Below are 15,570 nucleotides of genomic sequence, written 5' to 3' on the forward strand. Positions count from 1 at the left end.
TAAGCATCGTGTGCCCAATTTCGAGGACTCACTTCTCTCTGGTCCTGCCTCGTCTTCTCTCATTCTGTCTAAACCCCATAAAATGTACTCTGGGGTTTGCTGGCGTTTCCACAGCAACCAGGGTCACTGATGTAATTCAAAGCTGACATAGCAAAGAGTTACGGGGAAATAAGTAAAACAGTCCAAATGGTGTGCCATTGCCACAGCTTACATGTTGGTGATTAATTGATAGATATGGGTTATTGTGTGTTATATATTACCATATTATTTACCATAGGAATGCTATTTTGTAAACTGTAATAAATTCCAATTTAAATAGACCTTAAAAGGAGTCTTGAAAGAGATTAAAGAGTCTTAATTTGATTATTGTCTGTCTACTATTTTGAGTCCCCATATACAGTTCTCCTTGAATCCACCGTTGGATAACTGTCATTGCTGAATGTGAACATTTTAGAACCAAAATCTTATGAGGCAATTTACTGGCAAGGCTCTCCCCTGTAGGCATCTAGATGTAGTGATATTTGTTGGTTACAACAGATTCCCTGTTGATACAAGTTATTGAGGGTGATATAATAGCAAAATAAACATGATTTTTGTGAGAGATAAATATAGGCCTATAGGCTACTTCAAATTGTGTTCAACTCTTGCAATGTAATTGTATGTTGTTGTTCTATAAGATCAAGTCTGTCAACGTGACCACACAATATATATTTAGGCCTTCCAGCAAATAGCAATTCAAATAAAGTAGCCTATGTATTATTCCAGGTACACTATTATAAGCACAATAAATGAGAATTAGAATTTTGGCAGTAATGGGAATTCTTATGCAACATGCATCTGTCATGTCTAGCTTACTATACGCAGTTTTGGGATGGATAAATGGTGTAAAAATAGTATATAGGACTACCATCATTTGTAAAACGGATTTACAAATATGTGCTGGAAGAACAAAACGTTAATCGTTTCTCCAACCCAATTTTCCCCTTGACATCAACATGGAATTTCGTCGTGTAGGCCTAGAATATACGATTAAATGCACGCATGTAAAAACAAGAAACATAACACCGCCCGTCACGATAAATACCTTTACTAAAATAATTAAAAGCCTGAATTTAAATCCTGTATTTCGGGGTGTCACACCAAAAATACCAATGACAAGTCACAGTTAGCCATTCGTGCGTAACGGTATTGCGCACATTTCATCATCCAAATCTTTAACCATCCACTGCACGCGCGGAGTAGTCTACAAGGCATTTCATACTGATATATTTTTTAAGAGCCCAACCTACTCGCGCATCGATTGGCCAGGTCGACTCTTCTGTCGGTTTTCATTGGTTTATGATAATGGTATTTCTCTCATCTTTTGCCCATGTAATTTACCATTGATATTGTATGTGGTTGCTGGCATAGGTGCGGATCATTTATAACATACGAAAGGGAGAAATACAGGTGTCCACAAGAGAGGATGCGCATAAAATAATACCTTTTTTCTCCTCGCTCCCTTGCGAATGCCATGATGTGGGAATGGAGTTTCCAACTGAGACAGGAGATGCGTGTCCAAAATGTAGACATTTGCATGTAACCAAGAGATGAGGATAAGCACTAAGAATGTTTTGCGCAAAATTGAAAGACCTGAAAATCTCTGGAGAATGCCCGTTCTCCGGTATCGGCCGTATGGACGAACCCGGAGACTTTGAGGAATGTATAAGTGACCATACCGGGGATGTACTGGCAATTTCCAAGGATGTGTATGGAAATGTATCGGAGGTGCTACCTCAAAGGAAGACAAGCAAGACTAGAGTCAATCTTCATTCATTAGGGGAGAGCATCCGCAAATTGGCATGTCCGGAGGTAAATTGAGATTGTACTACAATAAAGCAATTTCTCAAAACATTCATCAGAATTTATTTGTGCACTGTTGTTGAGTGTAGTCTCAGAAGAGAGCAGTTGACACCGTGTAACATGTACAGTTCGAAGGAAAAAAACGTCTGTTTTGCTGGTTTTATCTCGAACCAAATTATTTGTTTGCTGTTGTGTTGATGTGATTGCAATGGGCCAAACTATAAGATTTCTTATACAAATATCTTGTCAATAAACTTCTCGACTTGTTGTTTACAGTTTCAAAGACTGCATACTGCCTTTCTGCAAATGATGAAACAACATACGTTAGACACAAAATGGTAAGAAATAAGTCCAATAAATGTTGGCGAAATGAATGATTTAAACTATGCTGCCCTGATATTTCATTATTGTCAAAGGTCACGATTATAATAAATGACAATGTTCAGTTCAATTGAATGCGTTCAGATATTATTTTTATTGAAGACCTATTGACTACATGCCATGCATGGATGCACCATGTATCACGACCTGTATATGGTCAATCAGCAAGATGGCTTTGAAGGCAAATACAAGGAATAGGAAAAATAGCCAAACTGTAGGTTAGAAACTTTTTTTCATAACATGTATGGGATTTCAAGGAATATGATATCTAGACCCATTTCTTAATGTGGGGAGTGCAGTGCTTACTAATATAATACTAATATAACTTCTGTCCACAGCCCTTCTGTGTGTTACGCAGACATCTGTCAAGATAGGAGCTTTGATCGACCAGAGAATTTAATGGAGATCATGAAGAATTATTCTCTAAAAACAGGTATTGTAAAGCTGATCAAATTCAAACACTGAACATGAGTTGCTTTTATTCCATTTTGGATGTTTTTAAGGTCTGTTATATTCATGCCTCTGTGAAACAAAAAGCACATCTTTTTTTACCTTCTGTGGAAAATAAAAATGTTTTATTCTATTCGTTTTGTATTATTTTCTATTCTAATATACAGTATTGTATTTCATTTTTTATTTACATAGCATTATTCTATTCTATTACATTTAATAACTGTTTTGCCCTCCTTTTTACAACCAGGTATTCACATGGACGCTTTGAAAGTCTCCCTTGGTGAAGAGCTGTTCCAAACGTGCTTCGACGAGGACGGCCATATTCTGCGGGTAGTGGGGGGAGCCCTCAGCGACTTCCTGAACAGCTTCAATGTCCTGTTGAAACAGAGCTGCAGCCCAAACCCGCTAGCACCAGCCGCTCTGCAAGCCGAACCAGACAGGAGAACAGATTATGTCAACAATGAAGAAGCGTCGGTGTTGTGCCTGGACAAGGATCTGGGTCTGCTCACCGTCTACTACTTCAACCCCAGGCAGACCACGGAGCTCTTCTTCCCTGGGGTCATCAAGGCGGCCGCCCGCCTGCTCTACGACACCACCGTGGAGGTGTTGATGGACATGGAGATGGACCTTCAAGGAGGCACCAAGGAGAGCGTAGGCCCCTTGCAGTTTCATGCTGGGCCCCGGCAGCCCAGCCTGCTCTACTCGGTGGTGGTGAAGAACGCCAAGAGCCTGAGCCCCAGTCCCATGAGGGCCACGTCAGTTGGGACCATGCCCACCTCGCTCTTCTCCTCCACCTTCCCCTTCCACCTCTTTCTGGATCAGGACCTGGGCCTGTTGCAAATCGGGGATGGCCTCCGGAAGAGACTTAGCCGGAAGGACGGCCCGAGGCGACCCACTGCCTTCCTGGAGCACTTTGCCATCATCACGCCCCAGATCAGGTGCACCTTCCAAGGCATCTTGACTATGCTGAACACACAGTTCATCATTCGGATAAAGCACCAAGGTGGCTCCATGGCCGATGACACAGGGAGGGTATGACCCAATTTCGACTGAATATCAGACCTGTGTTCAAATGGTATTTGAAGTCCTGAGTGATGCTTCATTGAGCTCGCCTGGTTCAATGGAACAGTCCCAAAGGTGCAAACCCGCCCATTTGGCAGTACAGTCATGTTTAAGCTAACCTAACGTAGCAGCCGTAGAAAGATGACTGAGCGGAGTTCCCACTATCGTTTTTCAGTGGAAAGTTAGGTGGAAAATACTATATCCTTGAAACATCTACTTTCTGTCTGGCTCAAGCAAAGACTCAGTCTTTGATTTCCAAAACCATTTGAACTCAGGTCTGCTGGATATGACCCTTTGGAGTTGAGACGAATGACTCACATGGAATCGAAGGTTGTCTGAATGCAGATTTAGAAAGATTCAGATTGAGAAAGGCAAAATGCTGCATTGTTAATTCTTATGTGCTAATTAGCAGAATGCTCCCCCTGAGGTAGAGAACAACATAAGCCCAGGATGGAATTGGACAGCCGGGTCTCATAGACTAGATTTAATATAGTAAATTGAAATCCGGGACACTCAAATTAGTATGATTTGGTTACATAAGACATATGGTTACTTAAGGCAAAAAACAAAAGTAGGGTGGTTGGTCAGGCATATAAAGCAAACATCTAGCAACCCAAAGGTTGCGAGTTCGTATCTCATTACAGACAACGTTAGCTATTTAGCTACTTTGCAACTACTTAGAATGTTAGCTAATCCCTAATCCTTTTAGCTAATCATAACCATTTAACTAACACCTAAACTTAACTCTAACCTTAAACTCCAACCCTAACCCCTAGCCCAGGTAATGTTAGCCAGCTTGCTGGAATTCGTAACACATCTTACGTTTGAAAAATTTGTAACATGTACAATTCAGCCTCCCGGGTGGTTAAGGGCGCTGTACTGCAGTGCCAGCTGTGCCATCAGAGACTCTGGGTTCGCGCCCAGGCGTAACCGTCTGCGACCGGGAGGTCCGTGGGGTGAAGCACAATTGGCCTAGTGTTGTCCGGGTTAGGGAGGGCTTGGTTGGTAGGGATGTCCTTGTCTCATCACGCACCAGTGACTCCTGTGGTGGGACGGGTGCAGTGCGCGTTAACCAAGGTTTCCAGGTACACAGTGTTTCCTCTGGCACATTGGTGCGGCTGGCTTCCGGGTTGGATGTGCGCTGTGTTAGATAAGATAGTAGCTACTACAACAATTGGATACCATGAAATTGGGGAGAAAAAGGGGTATTTTTTTTTACATATTGTACATTTACAAATTCGTAACATAACATCAATTGGAGAATTTTGTTCACTTTGTGCTATCTAGCTACATAAACTACAACGCTTTCAGCAAACTCACCCTTGATTAGTAATTTGGGCAGATGATTGTTTTCTTTGTGTACCTTGTAGTAGTGTCCAGAGCCTGAACAACTAAAGACAATACTTACAGTCATGTCCAAAATGATTGGCACCCTGGACAAAGATGAGCAAAATTGTATGAAGTAAATACACTGAAAAAAATAATAGCAACATGCAAACATTTCAAAGATTTTACTGAGTTTATACATTTTTTACCATTATTTTACCAGGTAAGTTGACTGAGAACACATTCTCATTTACAGCAATGACCTGGGGAATAGTTATGATGATGATCATTCTGTTTAATCAGCTTCTTCCCACACCTGTCAAGTGGATGGATTACGTTGGCAAAGAGAAATGCTCACTAACAGTGTAACACACTCTATGCGTAGTGGGTGCTGAGTCAGGCGCAGGAAGCAGAGGGTAAAGAACAATGTTTTATTCCGGCGCAGGTAAAATGGTCACGCCAAAACACCAGGCGCAATAACAAGACCGATCCAAAACCAGAGGACCCAACCAGTTCGGAGAAAAACAAAGGCGCTCGCACAACCACGAACATGAACAGAGGAAAAAAAATAAGCCCGCACAAAGAGCAGGCGGGCATTACCGTCTTCAATAGCCCAACTAAAACCTAAACAAGAAACAGGTGTAACCAATAAGACAAAACCAAGAGAAAAGGGAAAAGGAATCGCTGGCAGCTCGTAGACCGGTGACGACGACCTCCAAGCACCGCCCGAACAGGAAGACGAGCCAACTTCGGTGGGAGTCGTGACAAACAGGGATGGAAATAAATTTGTACACAAAATCTGAGAGAAATAATACTTAGCTATATTGTATGCACATTTTTTTGTGAAAGTCATATTATTTTATACTAATACAATTGCTCAGAGAAATAATTTTTGTTTAACAAGTAATACAAACAAATCATAAAAAGATAGGGGTCCAAGTTATTGGCACCACTGTTTTCCATACTCCGCCACCCTCCCCTTGCGAGGATAATGGCTACTGAGACTTCTTCTTACATGTTTTATGAGATTGAACACATTGGAAGGGACCTCAGACCATTCCTCCATATAGAATATTTCTAGACCCTTCAAATCCTTTGTCTGCACTTATGTACAGATTTTCAATGGGGTTAATGTCCTGAGATGGCCATTGCAAAAGACTGAGATGGCTATTGCAACATTTTAATTTTGTGGTCAATCAACCTTTTTTTTGTGTGGATTTTGATGTGTGCTAGGGGTTATTGTCTTGCTGGAAGATCCACTTGAGGCCAAGTTTCAGCCTCCTGGTAGAGGCAACCAGGTGTTTGGCTAAAATGTCCTGGTACTTGGTAGTTCATGATGCCGTTGACCTTGACAATGGCCCCAGGACCAGTGGAAGCAAAATATCCCCAGTATCCATATTACAGTACAGGTACCATTGGAAACCTGTGGAAGGAATTGAAGGCAGTCCATAAGAGCAGATGAAGGTGTCAAGATCGTAGTATGGAGGTGACCAAAGCGCAGTGTGAATACATTTTTCTTTATTGAAATGAAGAACAAGAACACTTAAACAAAAAAACAATTACAACGACGTGACCACTTTATAAACAATGTGCAACATAACATAGACAATAACCCACAAAATACCCAAAGCAGATGGCTGCCTAAATATGGTTCCCAATCAGAGACAACGATAAACACCTGCCTCTAATTGAGAACCAATCTAGGCAACCATAGACTAACATAAACACCTAGATGAAAACAACCCCATAAATCTACAAAAAACCCTAGACAGTCCAAACACCCTAGAGAAGAGACAAAAACACACATATCACCTATGTCACACCCTGACCTAACCAAAATAATAAAGAAAACAAAGAATACTAAGGTCATGGCGTGACAGAAGGGAATCAAGGATCTGGAAAGATTCTGTAAGGAGTAATGGTCTAAGATCCCTCCCAACGTGTTCTCCAATCTCATTAAACATTTTAGAAAAAGGCTTTAAATTACTTGTTAAACCACATCTCTTTCTCTGAGCAATTGAATTTGAGAATACAAAATAGCTCAGTATTTGTATTATTTATTTTATATAGTCTTTTTTGCTCAACTTTATCAAGTGTGCCAATCATTTTGGACCTGACTGTGTATGTACCATTGAGCATGGAGAACCTAGACAAATACATTTATCTCATGCCTTGTTTCCCTCTCTTCCAGCTCATGGACCTGAAAGGCCAGATGATCTACATCTCAGAGTCCAATGTCATCCTCTTCCTGGGCTCCCCGTGCGTAGACAAGCTGGAGGAGCTGACTGGCCGGGGCCTCTACCTGTCTGACATCCCCATTCACAACGCCCTGCGCGACGTAGTCCTGGTGGGTGAGCAGGCCAAGGCTCAGGACGGCTTGAAGAAGCGCCTAGGCAAGGCCAAGGCGGCCCTGGAGCACGCTCACCTTGCCCTGGAGGAAGAGAAAAAGAGGACGGTGGATCTGCTTTTCACCATTTTCCCAGGGACGGTTGCCCAGGAACTTTGGCAAGGCCACACGGTGGATGCCAGGGAGTTTGAGAATGTCACCATGCTGTTCTCTGACATCGTGGGCTTCACGGCCGTGTGTTCACGCTGCACACCTATGCAGGTGGTCACTATGCTCAATGAGCTGTACACACGCTTTGACCACCACTGCGGGGAGCTGGATGTATACAAGGTGTGTGTTACAGCAAGGCCCAAGGAAACTCAGGGAACTTCTCAATCAAAACTGGATTTACCAGATAAAACTTAACATTGTTTAGTGGTTACGCTTTATTTTGCAAAGTGCCTGGTAATTACTTGGACAGATAAAGGTGAAACTAAATTCAGAATAATAACCACTGAATATATTTTTTTATGGGGATCGATTGAATTAATTGAAACACTACGCAACATTTGGTACAATGCAGTTATCAATTGTGTGGAATTAAGTACCAGAAAGTAACAGGATATAATATAATTTCTCAGTAAAACACCAGTTAAACAGCAGTTGAAATGAAACAGCAAAAAGTGCCTTAGTGTAACAGCTAAAATGAACATTATTGGGAAAATGGACTCCAAATGTACCCAAAATGTTTCTTTAGTCTTATTCCACATCCCCTGTTACGGGGTTGGATTGAATAGGTAAGGCACTCTATATAATATTATGTTTATATCAACAGATTATTTTTAGAACAACAATTTATGTTGTTGACTGCAGACCCTTGCTGGCATTCCCATATTATGTTCATCCCATCATGAATACGGCTTAATTTGAATTAATTTAGCCATGGAGGTAATAAGGTTAGATATGCCTTATATTACTCTTCGATAGCGTTTTATAAGAACTGATATGAATAATTTGAGAGTGGAGGCTTGTTTACTTCTTTCTTTTGCATAATTTCGCAATAATTCATCAATGTATTAATATAGACAATACTTAACAGTTATGTCTTGACCAAAGCAATTTAGAGAGAATAATAGTTGTGCATTCTTAACAGTCCATCAATAATTAAAAGGTCTACTCCAAAATAAGAGTCCGCAATATGAAAGAGATGCACATTCTCCAAAAAGGGAAAGACCATGGTTGTTTTTGACCTTGTCAGGATAAGACTGTTATGTGATTTAGGCACAAAAGTACTTTCAAGTCATGGTAGAAAGTTATTTCCGTTGCGTTCTCTCATAGATTACACAAGTCTTGGGCAAAAATGACACAATTCCACCATTTTATCTAGGTTTAATATTTCTTAAAGAACAGACTGTACTTGTCTCATGGCCAAACTTGCTTGCTCTCAGCCAACTGTCCTGTAATCTGCGGGGAGTTTGGCTAATGTAATCAGTGTGTCACTGAAGTATAACAGAGGAGAGCAGCATGTCTGACGGATCATTCGTAAAGTACTGGGAAGTCAGAGGTTCCTTTAGGACCTCTGTTTCCATTCCCGGTCCAAAAATAGATTTGGCTGCTTTCCAAATGGCACTCTATTCCCTTAATTGTGCACTACAATTCACTATATGGAGTGCCATTTGGAACATCAAATTTGACCTCACATTGTTCACTGTCGAGTGCTCTCCTGCTCCGGAGTAAAACATAAACAAACACCTCCCAGAAGAACTATTTTGATGCTAATTCACACTGATTAAATTGGCCCTGATGATTGTTTTAATGTGTTTGTGTTCGAATGTGTCAACATCTACCTGTAGGGGAAGACTGTGTGACAAATTAAAATAGGTACAGTAGTTTTTGCTCACTTGACGTGTTTTCCATTACTTGTGCTTTTCATTAGGAGTATATGAATTGGAATGGTCTCACACACAAATAAAGGAATTAAGAGGGCTAGAAAAACAATCCTTCAACTTAAAGTCCTATGCATACATCATACAACTATTCTCTCTCTGTACAGTCAATGTAGAAATTAAGATCAGAGTGTCTGTAGACAATGGGGGCACGTCTTTAAAAAAAAAAGTTGAATGGTTCCCCCTCTCTGATCTATGCTATCTGATATTATACAAATCTTGTGATGAAGTTAACTGTATGCCATGTAGTTTGTCTATGGGATATTAAACTATTATTTTTGACTGTATCTAGGTGGAGACTATCGGTGATGCGTACTGTGTGGCCGGTGGCTTGCACAAGGAGAGCGAGACTCATGCAGTGCAGATTGCCCTCATGGCGCTGAAGATGATGGAGCTGTCCGATGAGGTCAGGACGCCCACTGGTGAGCCAATCAAGGTCAGTGTTACAGCTTACCTTCTTCACAGTGTGAAACCATCAATGGAAAGCCATTTTCAGAATGGCACTGAGTAGCACAGGAAGTTGCCTGGACAAGAGAGTTTTGTACACAAAACTGATTTTCAGGCTTTTCTACTGTTACGCCATTTGCTCAAGATGTAGACAAAGTTGTTCCCTGGTAGCTGTTTTTTGTTTATATCTAGAATGACAATATTGTTCATCTGAAAGAGAGTGACTCTCCGTTTGTGCTGATCTATGACACGCTAGCACCTCCCCCGTTAAGAGGGGCATGAGGCAACCTCAAGAGTTACACACAAGGAATTTTATTCACACACACAGACAGAGATGTACATGGGGATAAAGAATGGTAATGGTTCTGAAACAGGAGAAACAGAGGTAATGAATACACTGTACACAATGCAATAAGGGTTCCCAACATTTTCCCCCAGGGCCCCCCTTTTCACATTTGATTAATTCATGTTTATTGAGATAGCCTATATTAAATACAGCTTTTATAATTGATTTTGTTTAACTTGACGGACCTAGGACAATGTTGTAGTTTTGAAGCTCATTTCCTGTAATTCTACGTAGTTTAACAAAACCCATTACATCTTTTCGGTAGGCTAAATAATAATACTAATAATAATAATGGATATGGAACTCTAGACCCGATTTACCCAAATGTTTTTCCGCTACCAAATATGTTTTATTTATAAAACCCTCAATTTAATTATACATGTTCTCTTTTTCAGAAAGTGAATAGATCAATTGGTAGCGACAGTCACACATCGTATAAGATTACTTCCCAAGCAAAGTCCAATTTCTTTGACTCCTCGACTTTAGAAGGTTGTAGCTCAACTTCTGAATATCTTAGAGACAAACAAAATATATTCCCATTGGCATCAGAGTCGTGTCTTCCTCTGGCATTTCACAGCTTGTTTCTTGCCAAAAGCATTGAAGATTTATGCATAATCTTAGATTAGTATAAACAATCGGGAATTGTAAATGATTTTATATTATTATTATTATTACTATTGTTATTTGTAGTCATTTTTTTACCCCCCGCAAAACGTTGGTGCCCCCCCCCAGGTTGGGAACCCCTGCAAAAAGTGATAGCACAAGTAGAGTAACAAGGTTATTAACAAGGGAAGGACTGTATGAATGTATATGCTACCTGCACATATTACAATACAGTTATACACAAAGGCAGCATATAACAACTATAAGAACATCAAGCAGGAATTATATACATGTCACAGTATATGCATGTCACACTCACTTTGGTCATGCACACCAACCCACAAGTCCAGAGATATAGTATGAATGAGTCCAGTTGTTGATGAGCAGAGACAGAGATGTTGTGGGAGACTGTGTATTGTGTGACTTGTAGTCAAGAGGATGGGCAGATGTCAGGCCGGCTAGAAACCTCCCTAGCAACCTGACAGTGTCTCATCAACATCTCAAATTTGGAGATTATAATGAGAAAGCTTCAGCTGTTCCTGTCTTTCTGTATTTTTATATAGTAATTGATATTTGACATTATATTGAAAGCTTAGAGGTGGTTGACCCCATTTTATGAATACCTAGAACACAGATTATGGACCCAAACCATGATTTGGATTTGTTCACTTTGCTACAGTTTAGCATTAGCATCATTGAACACAAAACAAGGGGTATACTACAAAGCAGGATCAATGAGTTAGCCAGCTCTTTAGGAAGATAAGCTTTAAATGTGCACTGTCTTATATACTAAACAACCAAAAACACATCTAAGTTTAGCTTTCCTCTAATGAGCTAGAAAATCTATAGTTATTTCAGGTTGATTTTCCAAAGTAGCTGGCTAACTCATAGATCCTGCTTTGTATACCCCTCTGGTTAAAATGCTCCAGAAAGCAGGCCTAAATCACATTCAAGTAACTTCTAAAATACAACTTTGTGTTCTGGGTGGTCAAGCGGTCTAAGCCGCTGCCTCTAGAATACACAGAGAACACACATACTATGTAATGTTGTGAGCAGGGGTTCAAATCCAACGCTCTCTGCTGTCAGTTATGCAACTGCCCTACTCCTTTGGATAGGACGTTTAATGGATATCTTGACTCTGTGGTGACTCTGTGGTCATTACAATTTCATGGCACTTATCGTAAGAGTAGGGGTGTCCTGGCCCCATTTCCATCATGGCCACCTAATCATCCCTATCATTCCTAATTGGCATATATCGCTCTTCACCTCTACACCATGCTACCTGATGGTTACCTTGCATGACCAAAGTGGGTGCCACACATTGATTGTGGTGGATGAGGTGAGTTTCCTCCCTACTATGAAAGCAGCATCTGGAAAATGTATATATAAATTCAATCAATAAATCAAAGTAATAATTTGGCTAAGTACTCCATTCAGAAGTAGAACATGTGGATAAGGTTCTATCACATACAGCATCACAGTCGATAGCATGGGAAATTTTCTTGAATTATTATCATCAAATTACATTTGAATTATATTTACTACAGTCAAAATGTGATTTCCCAAAAAGTTAGGAGTTGCAATGACTTGACCGTGATTTCCAAGACAGTCTTTGAAGAACAATCACAATTTGTTGTTCCTTTAAGTCACCTTGGTGAACTTTACTTTTCGAATACACAAACATTTATATTTATATTGGATTAAAGTTGATTTCACCTTATAGCTGTCACTTCAAAGGAAAACGTAATATAATCAATGAAGCTTTGATTTAATGTTGCAATTTTTTCCTTCAATGCAAGTTATCTTTTTTAAATTTACAGATGAGAATTGGCCTGCACACTGGCTCAGTTCTGGCCGGTGTTGTTGGCGTGATGATGCCGCGCTATTGTCTGTTTGGCAACAACGTCACATTGGCAAATAAGTTTGAGTCCTGTAGCGTACCTAGAAGAATCAACGTTAGCCCCACAACCCACAGGTGACTTAACACAACTGCACTACCAACATATTTTATAGTTAATTTCACTGCCAGATCTCCCTAAGCTCAGCCACTAGCTAATGTTTCATATTAAAAAAAAAATGTTTTGAAGAGTCTTGTGTTTACACTTTGCATTGATGATCACATGTATCATTATGATCTGGTTATAATGCATCGTTGGACATGTCATTAGCATGTATGTATTTATAATGTCTTTATTTGAATGTCTCATTAATTTGGATCACACTGTTTATCACAAAAGTCACACAGTAAATGATGTGTGGTGTTCTTCAAATGACAAGCTACCTATAACTCACCGTAATAATGAAAGATGCACTGGCATTCATCAGAAGATAGACCATAAAACCCTATAGTGTCAACAGGTCTTGCCTGGATCTGTACTATTTAGTCTTCGTTCTTACACTACATCCACTGTTGGGCATAGAATTAGAACCCTGATTTGGCTACCCAACATTTGTCATAGTCAATAAAGCCAAGGTCTTTACGACACACATTCTAGGATGTTCAGTGTGGTCTCTTTAGGGGCACAGTTGAAAACAGTTTCACAAAACACTTGATTGGCCAGAAAGTTCACCCACCTGGTTTCCCACCTGGTGTAGGGCCTCTGAAATGTGTATCCAAAACATTTATGGGTATTTGGTAGCACTTTCAATAAAGTCCTTCTTGCACATGTGTAATAACACTGTAATTACTACATTAACATTGTTACAAATTTCTGCGTTGCTCTTTATTATTAAAATGCAGTTACTAAAGTAAGATGTAAAAATAAGTTAATACATTGTTATTTCTAGTGTAATTGCAGTGTACTGATTAATTATGTTACTGTATATTTTTTGTAAGGAAGGCAAAACAACATTGTTTGTGTGTTTCAAGAGAACGTGCTTAACTTCCTATCCAGTTGTTGCTTTTTGGTTTCAGACAGTAACTGTGTTATACAATAAATTCATACACACATTCTCACAGTACAAGATAAATTGTTTATGTGGTCTTGCACAGGAAACGGGATCCAATGTTGATTGAATAGAGAGCCCCGTAGCCTCCATTTCTATCTGCAGCACATACTAAAACGTTGTATTTACATTCAAGATGGTTCATTTGTCCTTTTGGGTTTCCAGATTGCTGAAAGATTGTCCAGAGTTCGTCTTCATTCCCCGGACCAGACAGGATCTTCCGCCAAACTTCCCACCGGATATTCCTGGTGTTTGTTACTTCTTGGAGGCTTTTGATCAATGGTCGGGCAAAACCACAAGTGACTGTGAGACCGAAGAACCATGCTACAGCAATACAAACTTCATGGCTGAGCAAACATAGATGGTATGATGAGACACAGCTAAACCTGGGTTCAATTAATATTTTAAATCTTTGAGCGTTTGATTGAGCCTGCCTGGAGCACCAAATGGGCAGAGTTTGCACTTTTAGCAATATTCCATTGGATTCATTTCGCAACGCAAGCTCAATCGAGCAGAGCTAAAGTATTTGAAAGAAAACTAATATTTGTACCCAGGTCTAAATACAGCTAGCACCCGTTGCTGTAGATTTCTTTAGGTGATGTAGAAATGTTGATTGTTCTCTTCCAAAATCGCTAGATGTACATTTTGTATGCTTTCACTGATTTATTCACCTCACCAGATTCACATAATTTCTTACACTGTAATTACTCTACAACTGCCTATGTAACTACCATGTAAATACATAGGAATTAATCACACATTTGGGACTTAAAGGGATAGTCACCCAAATTACATATTGGTTTCCTTACCCTGTATGCAGTCTGTGGACAAGATAAGAAAGCAATCCATACTTTAATTTGAATTAACTGCTCTCCAAATGCAAGTCAATATCCCCACATTTTTCACCTCTCACCTTGTCCTTAGACTGCATACAGGCTAAGTGCCAAGCATATGTAATTTTGTAATTTGGTTAAACTATCCCTTTAAAGAGAATTACACAATAACTAATGTCACGGCATGGCTAGAACACAATGAATTCCATTACAATTAGCATTTATTACTGTGATTATTTTTGTATTGTCCAAGCGACAATAAATATTGTGATTAACAGGTTTGTGTGTCTACACTTCTACTACTCTGATGTTTGGAATATATTTTCAGTTTTCCCGCGAGCATAGTCATAGTACATGTAACTGGCAAAATAAAGGAAACACCAACATAAAATGCCTTAATAGGGCATTAGGCCACCACGAGCCAGATGCACCCTGGCATAGATTCTACAAGTGTCTGGAAACTATCCAATGCAACACCTTTCTTTCACGATACATTTGATCATTTTATGTTTTGTTGATGGTGGTGGAAAATGTTGTCTCAGGTGCCACTCCAGAATCTCCCGTAAGTGTTCAATTGGGTTGATATGTGGTGACTGAGCATATGGTTTACATAGTTTTCATGCTCATCAAACCATTCAGTGACCAGTCCTACCTTGTGGATGGAGGCATTGTCATCCTATGGAGCATAGCCATGGTAGCCAAAATAATGGCCTGCCCAGCATTTTTATACATGACCTTAAGCGTGATGGGATGTTAATTGCTTAATTAACTCAGGAACCACACTTGCATGGAAGCACCTGCTTTCAATATACTTTGTATCCCTTATTTACTCAAGTGTTTCCATTATTTTAGAAGTTACCTGTAGATTGTGTCGTGGAAAATGTAATCAATAATGAGGAGAGACAAGGTCAATCACCTATCAGGATATTTCTTTATTCAAAACATATTAATAACATTGATTAATTATTGCAATAATGAAGCTGGTCGACGAACTACCCTTAGATGATTCATTGAGAGCCCAACGAGCTGATTTGAGCCACAGCATTTTATAGCAAAGTA

General features: G+C 39.9%; 1 protein-coding gene and 1 long non-coding RNA gene across 3 annotated transcripts; one reads left to right on the forward strand and one right to left on the reverse strand.

The window, feature by feature from the left end:
• The first annotated feature begins 1,308 nt into the window (after positions 1–1,308).
• Positions 1,309–14,790, forward strand: gucy1a1 (guanylate cyclase 1 soluble subunit alpha 1). The gene is made up of 8 exons (XM_064925988.1): positions 1,309–1,851; positions 2,119–2,180; positions 2,562–2,656; positions 2,924–3,708; positions 7,256–7,741; positions 9,629–9,772; positions 12,553–12,707; positions 13,844–14,790. Exons 1-8 carry the CDS (start codon positions 1,609–1,611, stop codon positions 14,037–14,039), a joined length of 2,166 nt encoding a protein of 721 aa, XP_064782060.1. The 5' UTR covers positions 1,309–1,608; the 3' UTR covers positions 14,040–14,790.
• Positions 4,213–5,719, reverse strand: LOC135506666 (uncharacterized). 2 transcript variants are annotated; one of them, XR_010450547.1, is made up of 3 exons: positions 5,381–5,719; positions 5,059–5,171; positions 4,213–4,903 (listed from the first exon to the last, which is right to left on the reverse strand). It is a non-coding gene; the product is annotated as an uncharacterized LOC135506666 (long non-coding RNA). The 2 variants fall into 2 exon arrangements; XR_010450546.1 differs by having other exon boundaries at positions 4,213–4,900; positions 5,381–5,711.
• Positions 14,791–15,570: the final 780 nt, after the last annotated feature.

This window comes from Oncorhynchus masou, chromosome 20 (genome assembly GCF_036934945.1).
Source record: "Oncorhynchus masou masou isolate Uvic2021 chromosome 20, UVic_Omas_1.1, whole genome shotgun sequence".
Lineage (NCBI taxonomy): Eukaryota > Metazoa > Chordata > Actinopteri > Salmoniformes > Salmonidae > Oncorhynchus > Oncorhynchus masou.